General features: G+C 34.8%; 1 protein-coding gene across 1 annotated transcript; it reads right to left on the bottom strand.

The window, feature by feature from the left end:
• Positions 1-12,684: 12,684 nt before the first annotated feature.
• LOC107860378 (pentatricopeptide repeat-containing protein At3g02490, mitochondrial) lies at positions 12,685-15,141 on the bottom strand. The gene has a single exon (XM_016705718.2). The coding sequence runs from the start codon at positions 14,855-14,857 to the stop codon at positions 12,908-12,910; it is 1,950 nt and encodes a 649-aa protein (XP_016561204.1). The 5' UTR covers positions 14,858-15,141; the 3' UTR covers positions 12,685-12,907.
• Between the last annotated feature and the right edge of the window lie 204 nt (positions 15,142-15,345).

Genomic DNA, 15,345 nt, shown 5'->3' with positions numbered 1-15,345 from the left:
CTTGCATCTATTCATGCTATCCAAAATCTCAGAGAATGTAACTATTTCAAGGTAGAACCTTCTAGTAGTTGCAAGTTTAGTTTATCTCATGCATTAGTTTCAGACTCCCAAAGTTTAGTTATAATCTAGTTTGTAGATGCCCTGTGCATCACCCAGTATCTCCATAAGGTAAGCGTTCTTAGAGGGACATAGCATCCCAAGAGGGAGATACCCCACTTTCTCTTAACGCTCTCATGCCTTAGATCCTTCAATTTCTCCTTGCATAATAAATTCAGTCTAGAATAGAGGGTACTCATAAGTTGACCTTCAAGTTAGACCTCAGTTGTAAGTCAAGTATTCAGAGATTCAATTCAGTTTATGATGTTCAGTCCATATGTCACGTAGCAGAATCAGTCATGTTCTCATGTTTCAGTTCAATCTTAGTTCCTTTACCATTGCATTTCAGTCGCATGTTTGTGAGTCAGTTCATTCATGTATTCACGCATCAGATATGCGTGGTCAGCTTATCAGTACTTTCAGTCATGCATTCATGTATCATGTCAGTCATATAATCATGCATCAGATATGCATGGATTCAGCTTATTAGTTATGCATCAGATATGCATTTTCAGTTAGAGAAACTCAGTTTAACGTAACACTCAGTCCTACATTCATAAATCAGCTATCCAAGCATCAGATATACATGTACAGTATGATATGCTCAGGTTTCAGTCATGTTCGCCATGAAATCATGATTAGTCATTCATGCTATATATGCATCATTTTATCTTTTCCCCCCTTACAAGCAGTCATCATTCAAGGATGAATGTTCCCAAGGGGGAGATATTGTAATACCCTACATTTTGGACTAGAATAAAAATCTGTCATTCATATGTGTAGATGTTTCAAAAGCCTCAAATCCTATATAAATTTAGTGTGTTAATCAATTATGTAGTGTGGGAATCTATTTAAGCATTAATTTAGATCATAGAGGTCCCCTAACTCAAGTACAAGTTGAAAGCTTTCCTATCGTTCAAGTTTTAGTGAGCGTCAAAACTTGAGTCAACTTCAATAGACCATAACTCATTATATATAATAAACTGAATGGTTTACTATATATCAAATGAAATTTCTTTTAATTATCTTTCCAACGATACCAATTTTGCCTAAATCCGATATCGGAGCAAAGAGTTATGCCTATTTTACTCCAGCTTGTAAGGCTGGAAACAGTGTGACGACATTCGTGATAGCTTATCACATTTGTGATGCCCTATCACGAAGGTCATCAGCCTTAGGTAGAAACCAGCTCCTAAGTGACGACATTTGTGATAGCTTATCACATTTGTGATGCCCTATCACGAAGGTCGTCAGCCTTAGGCAGAAACCAGCTCCTAAGTGACTACATTCATGATAGCTTATCATAATTGTGACGCCCTATCACAAAGGTCGTCAGCAATGATTTTTCAGCATCTGAGAAATTATTTCATAAGGGTATTTTTGATCTTTTCCTTCACCTTCCACGACTTATAACCCTAAAGAGGCATAATTTTTCTCATTTTTCTTTAGTTAAGTATCTTAAAAACCCTCTCTTACACTCTCAACCACAAGATTAGGGTTTCCATCAAACTCACCTCTCAAACGCAAGATTCAAGCCTTTTTTCAAGATAATCAAGAATTAAGTTTCCCAATCCAAGAACTCTCCAGCAGATCATTAAGGTTTCCTCTCTAAGGTATGCGTGTGTTCATTCATGAACTTCTTTCGTCCATGAAGTTCAAGAACCCTTTTCTAAAACTATATATTATGGTTTTCATGTTATGAAAGGATTGTTGATCATGTTTATGTGTGGAATGATGCCAATGTAGAATCTTTATGTGTTATTATGAATCTATGACATCATATGAGTTGAAAACATGTAAGTTTGATTATTTATGATGAGTAATTGTATGATTTACACCTATGCCTAAGCTGTGCATGTAAGGTGTTTGATAAAATACCTAAGAGACTAGAAATCATGCATTATAGCTAAATTGTGACTAAGTGAAGGATTCATGATAGGCCTCTATGATTCAATGTCATCCATGTTGATAATGTGTCTTGTGAACACTGTTGGATTACTCATGAACTAGTCTTATGGAATTATGCTATGCTTACTTGCAAAATCCACTCATGTAGAAGATGTAGAATATCCATGTACTTCATGAAATTCCCCAAGTTATGATATTATGGATTGTGGTTGTAATATGTAATGAGCATGATGTTGAAAGCTATGCAAGTATATACATGTTGTATGAAATTCCCTTCCATGAAATAAATTGTTGAGAACCATGCTTAATATGAAATCCCTTATTTATGATATTGTGGATTATGGACTCTACTCTTACGATCAAGTCAGTCATGTGTGTCAGTTTCCTTCCATTGAGTCCTAGGGGTACTTGTACCCAAAAAATATAACTGTGTGCCTAGAGCCATGTCATGCTATCACGATACTCCCACTTAAGACATGATCTATATAATTCAGTCAGCCATGTGACTCAAAAAAACTCAGAAATCTAAGTAGTCTCAGTAGTTCAGTAATCTCAGTGATCTTAGTACTCAGTCTATAACTTCAGTATTCACAATCAATCTCAGTTACTTCAGTACTCTCAATCAGTCCCCAGAACTTAGTACATTTTATTAGTCTTCGGAATTCAGTAAACTCAGTTTAGCTCCGCTAAACAATACCACTAGTATTAGTTCAGCAAATCAGTTCAGTTAAGTTATTTAGTTCAACCCAGTTATTCAGTTCAGTGTCTTTCTGATGGGAGTAGGATTCAACACCGAGTGAGCCTATAGATCCCTAAAAGCAATTCCTAAGTTCCAGAACTACGTTGCCAGCGTACGTATGATATGTCACCCATTAGATAGGACTGACATACCCAGGGGTCACCCGTTAGCACATTTATATGTATAAAACTGATCCCAGGAGTCAACCTCTAGATTAGGACTGACTCCATAGCAGATGTCTGTACTGGTGGTGCGGTACTGACACCTTTCCAGTCAGGGCAGAGATTGGACCTCAGTCATCTTAGTCTAGGGCATGTCGGTTAGATGAATACATCCCACAGTTTCAGTTACAGATTCAGGACTGTCACACACAATCAACTCAGCTTAGTAGTACAGATTCAGTACTGTTAGATACAGTCAATGCTTACCATTGTAAATAGACTTCAAGATCACCCATTTGCTAGGACTGATCTTAACTATGATTAATCAGTATCAGAATCATTAGATTTAAAGATCACCTGCTAGATAAGACTGATCTCAAACTAAGTCAAATCATCCTTATTATCAGTATACTCATGATCACCTGCTAGATAGGACTGATCTCAGATTTAGTTACTCCAAGTAGAACGAAACTCAAATAGTTCCATCAGAACTTAGACTGTCAAAAATAGTCGCTTAGTATCGATTATATCGATTAGTTTGATCATTACAGTTATATCAACTATATCAGTTGTCATAGGTCACATTACCAGTATTCAGTTTTAGGACTGTTAGACACAGTCATTCAAACTAGTTCTTCATAATTTGAACTGTCAGAAATAGTCAATAATTTATTAAGTACCTCAGTAATAGTAAAGTCATGTCATCATCATTCTGACTCAATAGTCAGCATCATCATGAGTTTAATTATAGTTGTTTATGCATGTATGTATTCTCACGTTCATATTAGTTAGTATTGTTCATGCATATAACCCTTTGCATTTAGCCTACCTCACTCGTATACTCAGTACATTCAGACGTACTGATGCATTTGCGCTATGGTGATTTCTCTTATGTTACACCATAGGTTCAGAGGTACAAGCTCCAGATCAACAGTAGCATTCCAAAAAATACAACTGGTGCAGCATACCGGCCGTACTCGCTTGCATACATAGAGTGTTTGCTGACCGGCACACAAATGACCGGTGTGTGCGACACCATTGTGGGAAAGATGCAATGGGTCTGGGCATATGGGGTACTAACTAAATGTTGGAGCCCATATATAAAAAAGAACATGTACAAAGACAGAGACGAAGACGATAATAAATTTTCATTCCAAGCCAATTCACTATACATATAGGGGCAGTAATTTTTATGTCTGGCAAAGTTGAATTTTTATAATGCAACAGATTTTATATCTATCGTAACAGATATAGTACCTGTTGTGAGAGATTGATTATCTGTTGGAATAGGTTGGTCATCTGTTGCATTATGCAGATGTTCCCCATCTATCTGTCGCAATAGATTTATGATCTGTTGCAACATATAACTTATCTGTTGCAACTGATCGGTAATCTGTTGGAGCAAATAAAAAAAGTAGGAAGACCTGTTATATAATTTCTAGCAAATGACCTACGTGTTGCATCTCATGTTGCAACATATGTCTAAATCTATCTGATAAGATATGTCGTCTGTTGCAGCAGATGTATTATCTGTTGCAATATTTGAATCTAGTACTCCATTTCAATTAACATGTTCAAAACTCAGAATTAATTATATTCATAGACAGAATAAAATAAATCGAAGCCTTCGGAAATTACATGAAATAAAATAACTCAACAAATAAATAAAATGTAAAAAAAATTATTATGAGTACAAACAATCTACTCTACAAATAAATCAACATGTTAAACCAAGGAGGATAGGTTATTAAATTGACGGACTCGAGCTATAAAGATCTAATCAATATAGACAAGTTGTTCTTCATCCAGTGCTATGGAATTCGGCTTTGGTCATCGTGGATCTTTAATGTCTGTTGCGTACGGCTTCTGAGCTTTCGCTTCTCCATATTTCCATAAAAGAGCAGCATATCTTTACGGAGTAATCCAGCATCAAGTCCATCATTTGATACTTGTAATCCATCGCCAAAATACTCGGCATAGGCGGCAACAAAAGAACTGCAATCCCTGCGTTATAAAAAAATAGATAATCCATATCTTACAGTTCATGCAAGCGTTGTGAAATTTGTGAAATGAAACTAAATCACGACACTTAAACTTACAGGCTACAAATGGTTTGTTGAGCAATTTCCTCAACATATTGTACATCAAATGGATTAGCTATTTTATCCTGGTATGCTTCAATCGTCGACCAATCAGTACGAACCTTTTGATCAAAAAAGCCACTCATATCACGGTAAGTAGGCAATATTTTGGCCAACTTTGTATCATAGACGACGGCCCAGAACGTCTCCCTCGCGACATCGAATCATAAACTTGGATGCGCCTCTCTTTTAGAACGACGACAGCCAACACCCAATGGAATTCATCACCACAATTAATTGGGATGTACACTTCGTCGACCAAATGCCAAGGTAAGCCAACTAGAATGCTAAAACCTTTGATGATGTTGATTAAGCATTCCTCGTTTTGGGAAACTTCCGACTGCTGTTGACAATACCTATTGTAGGCATTATTGATATAAACTTTGTACAAACAATTGCCTGTTGTATATCTGTATTGTTCTTGTGTTTGCAACTTGGCCTTCTTTCGGAGGTAGTAAAAAATGACATCGATGTGCTGCACATATTATCAAACATTTCGGATTATGTGACCAAAAAATCAATACAAAGATGTAATTAAATAAAGTATTAATTAATAGTAATATGTATGGCCTTTAAACCTCATTATTCCAGCAAGTTTAGGACTGTGACATCAAATAGAACCAATTCTTCATTTCGGGATGTGCAACAATAAAGTCAAACATATCAAAACCAAGACTCGATTCGTTCACTTTGTAGCACTCGTCATTTTATTTTCTACATGATGATTTATATGTGTTAATGTCAGGTTCTTACAACAATAATTGTATAAACCAATATCCATAAAATTAATTTATGTACCTGCTGGCATGATGCTTTAACAGCCCATCGGTAATCCATTCTGAATAGTCGTTGATCAACTATATTAGTTTTTTTGGAGCCTAGTCCGAGATGTTGAACCCTTCAAATGGGTGATTCTTCCATTCTCCCAAACTGATAGGCTCCACTTTTTCTTCATCTTTGGAAGCAGTTGATGGATTATCAACTGTCATATTATGCTCTTCGGCAGTAGCTGTGACATCTACCTGGAAAGCCAGAATTGTCAATGCTAAGTAGAGATATACAACAGATTTTCCATCTGTTGCAACAGATGATTCTTATGTTGCATTAGATGGATTATCTATTGGGACAAATTCAAACAGGTAAATCAGAACAGTATGATAATTTCGAATAGATGACCCATCTGTTGCAATATAAGACTTATCTGTTCAAACAGATAACAAATCTGATGCAACAGGTTAGACAACAGTCGCAACAGATGTATACATCTGTTTGATAATTTTCAGCAGATGTATCATCTGTTAAAATAGATATGTGCTTGTTTGTTTTTTGGAACAGATGATGTACATTCACCTTCTTCAGCTCATGCTGCTCTTCTGTGGCCCTTGCACACTGAACATCGGTGCAAGATAAAGATAGAGGGATTGTAATCTTGCTTTTCTTATGATTGATGATGCCTTAGAAGTGTCTTTCCTTCTCCTCTTAGCCGCCTTGATCTCTACTGGAGTGTCTGGATATGAAATCCTCTTTGATGGAATGACACCCCCTTAGATGTCATTTCCTTTACAAAAGCAGTTAGTGCATTAATAACATTAATTACTCTATAATGTTTCACCTTGCAGTCTTGACATATGCATGAAGAACATTCGCTAGATGCGGAAAAATCTGGAGAAAAATCTGTACAACCATTATGATCATAATCATAATGGCTTGTTGTTTCAAAAACTGTAAGAGGAGCATCATTATCCCCAACCTCCAAAATTATTTTTCTTGTGATGGTTGTTGCTCCAAACAATTCCATTTTTATTCCATCAACGACCTTAGGGTCCGATAAAGTTTGCACAGACCGTAAAGTAAGAAAAAAATGCCATCTTCAACTCTCGATTGGTCAGAACAAGCCAAAGATGGACAATCTAAAATAAATTGGTACATATATTAAGAATGACGATGAAATCATTTAATCATTAATTAAAACAAAAACTTGATTAGAATTGGACTTACTGCTTCCTTAGGGGATTGAAAAGATCAAGAAATTTTGCATTTTTATCGGTTTTGGCCTACAACCATCTCAGAATTCCTGGACAGGAAACTTCTTCCTGGTAGTTCACTTGTTGTCTCAAATAAGGAATGACTTCAAATGCCCAAGCCTATAACATAACGCCAATAAATTAAAATCATTATTGAATAAAAAAATGATGAATCATATCATGATAAAAGAAATATATACCATGATGACTGCTTTTGGCATTAACGGAGTCAACAAATATTCTACAGTCATTTTGAAGCTTTCATAACCCCAAGGATAGCTGTTAAATGCCTTAAGATCCTTGGAGAGATTTATTAAACCGAGGTTTATATTGTTGTTAACGTCTCTCGCCTAAAGAACATTATGCACAAACCAAACCAAGCACAATGATTGCTTGTGCTTCTTTGAAAGTCCTTTACCTTTCAACGCTTCAATCAGATTTTTGTTTTTGAAGCTTGGACCAACAATAGACACCAGGTCATCACGATCACTCGACTTGCCTTTTCCTTTTTGGGTGTGTGGGGTGCTTTTTTTTGGGTCAGAGTAGGTATAACTTGAGAAGGAGAAGGAGGATAACATTTTAGTCTGGTAACTATGGTAAACTCCTCCCAACCAAAACAAACAGGCATGCCACAGTAATTTATCCACACCTCATCCATCTTATCTTTGTTTTCATACATAAACCTGCGCTTAAGAAGATCATATACCATTTTTATCTGGAAACGAGCATTGGTGTCCTTCGGCAAATCAAGATATTTCCCAAAGCAGCTTTCCCTGAAATAAGAATCCAATTTTTGTTCTCGAAGTATTTTTCTGAATGCTTCAAAAGATTTTCCCATGACTAACTTAACCACGAGATCACCCGTTAAATTTGTGGCACCATCGCACTGCATTCTCATAGGGTAACGATCAATGCTAAAGGTTTTGACCAACTCTTTGACGGAAGAGCTATTAGCATTTGGATCATCTTTTTTGAAAGATTCCTCCTCCCCGTGTTCATTATTTTCTGCTCCTGATTGAGATAACGCTTGTAAGGCAAGCTCATAGAGTGGTGGATGTAGCTGAGTGCTGCATTTGTTCCTTTACTTGGACTTGATTCAATTTCTTTTATTTTGGGAGCCATGTTATCTTAAATTAATAGGAACATAACATAGATTATAATTGATTAATGCATAACAGTAATATAACAGTTCCAACAAAAAACTAATCTGTTGCACCAGGTATGTTATCTGTTGCAACATATTATCGACCTGTTGCAACGGATGAGTAATACGTGGGAACCATAAAAACAACACTATCTGTTGCACTTGGTATTTTATCTGATGCAACACATAACTGAATCGTTGCAATGGATGATTAATCCATTGGAAATAATAAAAACAGATCACTAATCTGTTGCACCAGGTATTTTATTTGTTACAACATATAACCGATCTGTTGCAACGGATGAGTAAATCGTTGGAAAGAATAAAAATGGATCACTAATCTGTTGCACCAGTATGTTATCTGTTGCAACAGATAACCGACCTGTATGAGTAAATCATTGAAAAGAATAAAAAAAGTCCTAATCTGTTGTAAAATAAAGAGTAAATCATTGGAAAGAATAAAAATAGATCACTAATCAGTTATCTGTTGGATCAATATTGTTTAGATTTCTTCCAAACAGAAGAGTCGTCTGTTGCAATAGATAAATGATCTGCTAGATTGTTCACCTGTTGCATCAGATTTTCATAGTTGCATCAAATTTTTAATCTGTTGCATCAGATTTTAAAATGAAGAGTAAACCGTTGGAAGGAACAAAAATAGATTACTAATCAGTTATCTGTTGGATCAATATTGTTTAGATTTCTTCCAAACAGAAGAGTCGTTTGTCGCAACAGATGAATGACCTATTAGATTGTTCACCTGTTGCATCAGATTTTCATAGTTGCATCAGATTTTTAATCTGTTGCATCAGATTTTCATCTGTTGCATCATATGTTTCATCTATTACATCAGATGTTTCAACTGTTGCACTACCATTTCTACCAAGACAAACAACAAATCAACCCAACAACACCAACATATCACACACACACACATACACACTAAGAACATCAACTGTGACCAAAAATCACCAACAAATTTGAATCAACAGTACGACAACGAGAAGAAGAAATGCAGAAATACCATAAATTAAGGTTTTATTCAGTCCACATTTCAATACCAGAAGAGTAGTTGGCTCAAGTTCATCTGTTTCTTCATAATTTTTTACCTGTGAAAAAGAAAATGAGAGGACGAAGAACTCAAAGTTGTTGTCGCCGGAGAAGTATTCACGTCGATTGATGGTTGAAAGTCAAAAAGGAACTCGCCGGACTATTTGTCGCCGGAGGTTGAAGGGAGAAATTTTGCAGAACTATTGGTTGGGAAAAGCTGGAGAGATAGAATGGTTGATTAGAATTGAAGAGGGGTGTGGGTTGGGTTGATTTGTATTTTTAAAAAGATTAGAAAGTTTTGAAAATATTAATCAAGTCCACAATTAACTTAATCAAGTTTCCTAATGATGTTTGACCCTATTTGTTGGTCAATGTCACCAATCCTTCATTCAAGACTTAAAAGACACCTTTCCTTCAATTTATTTCTAATGCATATGTATTTTTCAGCTATGATTATATACACATATGTATTTTTACAGATTTGCACATATATTTTTGAACTATACATAGTTATTGTATTCTTATGCAGAAGTCCATATACATATTATGGATAATATACATATTCATTCCAGTGCACATATGTATTTTTAACAACACATACTTATTTTTCACAAGTCTGAAAGTATATTTTTCCTGATATGCATTTGTAATTTTGAAAAATACATATTTATGATTAATACATATGTTAATTTCAGTTTGCATTTGTATTTATGTCTAATGCAAATATTTTTTTTCGAAATACGTTTATATATATATATATATATAATATATATATATATATATATAAAATTAAATTAATCAAACTCTATAACATAATTGCAACATTTGAACTATAACAAATTAACAAGTTCAAAACTTAGAATGACATAATTCTCAATGAAAAAATTCAGCAATTGTATTTTGACTAAAAATATCATCCAACTTATCATTTGTTGTATTTCTCACATAAACGCCTATTGTAACCTTTAAACACACATGAAATACAATAATTTTTATTTTTCTTTGCGAACATATCTCTTCTTGATTTATCATGAACAATGCGTCATGTAACTTTCTGATTTTTTTTAACATTACCCCATAGATGCCACATACATGCATAATGTGGTACATTATTGTACACCTCAGCAACAACTTCTATGATGCTTGCATTACGATCGGAAACGACGCACATATATTTTCTTTCACCATATGCTTCCTTCAGATTCTCAAAGAACCAAGTCCAAGATGCATCATTTTCGGAATCTAGTACATCATATGCCAATGAAAATATATGTCCTGCATATTGAAAAAATACATATAAGAATACATGATTTTTACACATAAAATACTGAATATGTATATTATAAATACATACAGCTGGAAACATATGAAACTGCCAGTGAACACATAAACGTACTGAATATGTATATTATAAATACATATAGCTGAAAACATATTTAATCTTCATAATATTGTTTATATATCCATCTACAAGAGTGTTTAACAAGAACAAGTATGTTTCCCATTGTCAATCTCCAGAACACAAAAAAACAGTAAAAATAAAATTAAATATCAAATACGTACTATATACAACAACTAATTCGTATATGCAAAACTGCAAAATGAATTCCAACGAAAAGAAATCTTTTATTCAAATACTAGTTATCATCGACTAAAATTCAAATTTAATGTATAACAATTGTAACTCAATTTTCACATTACATAACAACACAGGTAACTTCGAATTTTAAAAAAGAAATTCCAATCAAATTATTTGTTTTGAGGACTGATAAAATTCATATACGATCTCAGATTTTTAAATTTCACGACTGTTATGTAATTTTGTTATAAGTTTTTCAGTAATTTTTGCAATTTTATTTTATGAAAAACACAAACAGAATCAAGTTTGTTTAATTCTCAAATACGTACTATATACAACTAATTCGTATATACAAAATTGCAAAACGAATTCAAACGAAAAAAATTTTAGTCGAACATTGGTTATCCTAAACTAAAATTCAAATTTAACGTATAAAAAGTGCATCTCAACTTTCAAATAACATAACAACAAGAACAAATTTGAAATTGAAAAAAAAAATCGCTTAAATCATTTTTTATGAGAACTGATAAAATTCGTATAAGGTCTCAAATTTTTGAATCCCGCGACAGTTTGTTACAAGTTTTTCAACAATTTTGCACTTTAATTTTATGAAAACCACAAATAGAATAGAGTTAGTTGATCAATACCTGTAATTGAACCGTTGTATTTTCAATATTTTCTTCAAAATTTTAGTTGATCAGCAAAAAGAATAACATGAAGGAAAACATTTTTGAATTTGAATCAGTATTTTGAATTTGATTTGAGTTGCTGATTATGGAGAACGTTTTTTGAAGTTTAATTAGTAGTTGTAATATAATGGTTGTGGTAAAAAAAAAGAGTTTTATAAGGTAAAGGAATCTGTAAAATTAAATGTGTCATAAATTAAGGAACAATTTTTTCCCTTATTTAACTCAAACATATTAGCATTAACTTTGGAAGGAAATCTCTCATTGTATATGTATTTAAATAGAAATAGTTTACTGAAATACAAAATACATATTGTTATTTTTTGTAATTTTGAAACTATTGCTATAAAAGTTACAATTAAGGCTTTGTAGTTGCTATTTGTGAAATTTTCCCAATGAAAAATGAGAAGCATAAGACCAAGCCCAGCAAACCCATTTCCAAAGCCACTAAAAATCAGCTTCAAGCAACTTTTTTTCTCATTTTGGGGCAGGGAAATAGCAGAAAACAGCTAAGATCTTTATCATATCCCACTTCAAGGACCCATAGATATTTCCATGAAGGAACATAAATTTTTATATGAATCATAACACTCTAGGCCCAGCCAAAATTAGAGTAAATATAGCACAAATAAGTTACATAGCAATTGCAGTGTTCAACGAGTAACAAGAGATGCAAGAAATGAAGAAGCAGCATTGGATTCAATAGACATAGCAAATCCTTGTCAACCTGAAAACCTCCAAGGTTCTTTTGATGAGGTAATTGGATTCTTAAAAGCATCAAGTATATGCATAACAAAAAGTTAGAAAGTAAAAGACAGCATCTGATCATATACAAGTTACAGCAGTTTACACTACAGCTAAAGAGCAGATAAAATCCAAAAATTGCTCACAGCTAGATACAGAGGCCTGATTGTGCCAACTAAATTAAATTTAACTGACATTTAGCTTTAAGAACATGAATAGGAGTTGAAGGAAGGCTGAACTCTCCATGGTTGTTTACATAATCTAGTAAAGCCAGAATTAAGACAATCTCTACGATGGATCCATCATTCTGGACAAATTACAGATTCCTTTTTTCTCAAGCTTAATGAGAAAACCACCAAATGAACAACTCAGTGGAGTCTAGATGAAGCGTTCACAGCTAACTTTAATGAAGTAACAAGATGAAGTGCTCACCAATAACTTTGATGAGTCCAATGCAATTATGTCTTATTTGTGTCAATTAATTTCACCAAGTGAACTATTGCTGGAAAACGGTTTCTAAGGGAACTAAATCCCAACATTTTAAAGAAAGCATAGACAGGTTACAAACTTAAATAAGAAAATATTATCCAAACACCTTGCGACACAAAAAAACTAGAGGATGTATCCATCTGAACCTATGCAGTCACACGAATAGTGTCAGTTGCTTTCTGGGGTTTCATGGAACAGAAAAGATTCAAAACATCTGCGTGGTTCCTAATGTACTTGGGGCATATTGCAAGGAAGTCCTGCGCTTCACTCCGCCTTCCTGCTTTAAAGTATGCTTCAAACAAATTGAGATATACAGAAGTTGATGGATGTTTCTTCGGAGTCATTGCTGACGTAAATGCAAGTGCATCGTCAGCACTTCCAGTCTTGGAAAGGTATTTGATGAAGGGATCCAGAAAAGGTGGATAACCTTGAATTAACATGAAATGTAGAACATGCAGACCTTCCCCGAAACCTCGTTGAGCCAATAATTTTCCGATCAACAACTTATATGTGGTATGCCACACAGGTAGTTCTTTCTGATAGACCATCTTCTCGACAAGCTCGAATGCATGAATCGCTCTTCTCTTGCGGCAGTACAAGGACACTAAAAGCTCTAAAGCATACCCAGCATGGGACGGCCCTTCCTTTTCCACCATCATTTCAAATGCATCTGAGGCTTTAGCCAGATCACCAGCTTCACGGTATCCTTCAATTAAGGATGTCCATGTTTCAGACTTTGCAGTAGAAACCGTTGATTCTACGTAATTCATAAACTCATTTGATTCCTTATCCTTCCCACTACTACCCAAATTAAAAGCAATTTTGTTCTGCTGATTAGGACTAGGTGTGAAACCAGCATCCCCCATTGCTTTCAATATCTTATTGCATTCACCAAATCTATCAACACTCGTCAAAGACTTGAGAACGGCATCGAGGTTAGCACCAGTTAATGAATTGCCACTTTCTGTGAAGACCCTTAAAACTTTTTTGAACAAGTCCAAATCAAGCTCCTTGCTAACAGCTATTTTCTTCAATAGCAAAGTGCAGTCGTGCGAGGATGGCTTGTTTACGCCGACCATAGCATACTCATACAAGTCCACCGCATCCTTAATCATTTTTCTCTTAACGAAGTTTTCCAGAACCCTAATATACGTTTCTCTTTCCATTTCGAACCCTGCAGTTCTCATTTCATCAACCAACTTCCAAAACTTCTCACTTAACTCTTCCCTACCCAATACCCTCGCGAGAGCATTAAATGTCTGCTCGTTGTGTTTAAACACACCACTCTCTTCAATCCACCTAAAGAATATCAAAGCCTTATTAATTTCATATTCAAGCTTCTCCAAAACCATACTAATCAATTCACTAGTAAACTCGATTTTCAACTCTCGCAGCTGCTTTTCCACATCATCTCCCCATACATTTCCACGAATCAATTTGCAAACCCTAGAACAAGCTTCCTTGCTCGAATTCGCAACCAACTCATTAGAACCATACAACTCTTTCAGCTTCTTCACATCGCTACTCATCTCCTCCTTCTCAAATCTCTCAATAACCCGATTAAACGTACCCCTCGACACTCCATACCCTTTACCTCTCATAACATCAACCATACCCCAAAACTCCTTAACTAATCCATTAGACCCTAATATCCCCAACATGTAATTATACACCTTTGAACTCAACCTCTCACTCTCATTCTCCGTAACCCAGTTGAAAAACCTACGCGCCGAATCAGGAGCAGTATTAAAGCTCCTTAAACCCCCAATAACCAAATCATGTGTGATAATCACATTATTAGACTCTAAATCAAGCTTAATTTCGTCATTAGTCCGATTTGGTTTAGAGAAAATAGCATTTAAAATAGGGATTTGATCAGAATCTTTGTGCTCGACGGCTAATTCAGATGTGGAGAAATTACGAAAGGTAGATCGTTGATAAGAGAGTATGTGAGATGCGCGTGAGTAGATAGCTGAAGAAGTGACAGATCGATTTACCTGAAAAGGAGGTCGATTGCTGAGGTTCCGGGAAATGTGAGGGGGAGATAGAGAATGGTGACGGAGAAGAAGGAGAAGCCATCGCTGATGATTTCGCATCCTTCTTGGTTGATTGAAAACAGTTTCGGCTGGGATTTTGGTAGGGTTTATGGATGAGAGAAGAGAGAGAGCTCGGATGGAATGAGTTCCAACAGATTCGGGTCACATGGACTGTACCCAAGATTCGAATGTGGTTTTCCAGATGGCAAAAATTGAGAAATAGCTGATATTTAGACAATAAATGAAATTTTATTTGATTAATTACATGATGTAGCTGTAGTAAAATAGTTAAATATGCAAATTAGTGATTGTTTACAAGTATACAATTTTTTGCTTTAGAATTTGCATATAAGCCCTGAAATTTGTTTTGTATATAAATACAAATTTTTAAGAAATTGTATGTGAATCTCGTTTACTTTTATAGATAGTTACAATCATATATGAGTCTCGAAATTAGAGAGCTTCTCCCCTATTCTTTCCCCCAAAATTAGAAATTTTATTATTGTATTATTAGCCTTGAGATTTTTATATGAGCACCTAAATATATA

The sequence above is a fragment of the Capsicum annuum genome, chromosome 2, assembly GCF_002878395.1.
Source record: "Capsicum annuum cultivar UCD-10X-F1 chromosome 2, UCD10Xv1.1, whole genome shotgun sequence".
Taxonomy (NCBI): Eukaryota; Viridiplantae; Streptophyta; class Magnoliopsida; order Solanales; family Solanaceae; genus Capsicum; species Capsicum annuum.
Note: the sequence above shows the minus strand (reverse complement) of the source record. Positions and strands in the feature narration are given on the sequence as shown.

Bases quoted from the DNA above. Each gene is read 5' to 3' on its own strand.
- LOC107860378 (XM_016705718.2), bottom strand. From the start codon at position 14,857: ATGCGAAATCATCAGCGATGGCTTCTCCTTCTTCTCCGTCACCATTCT.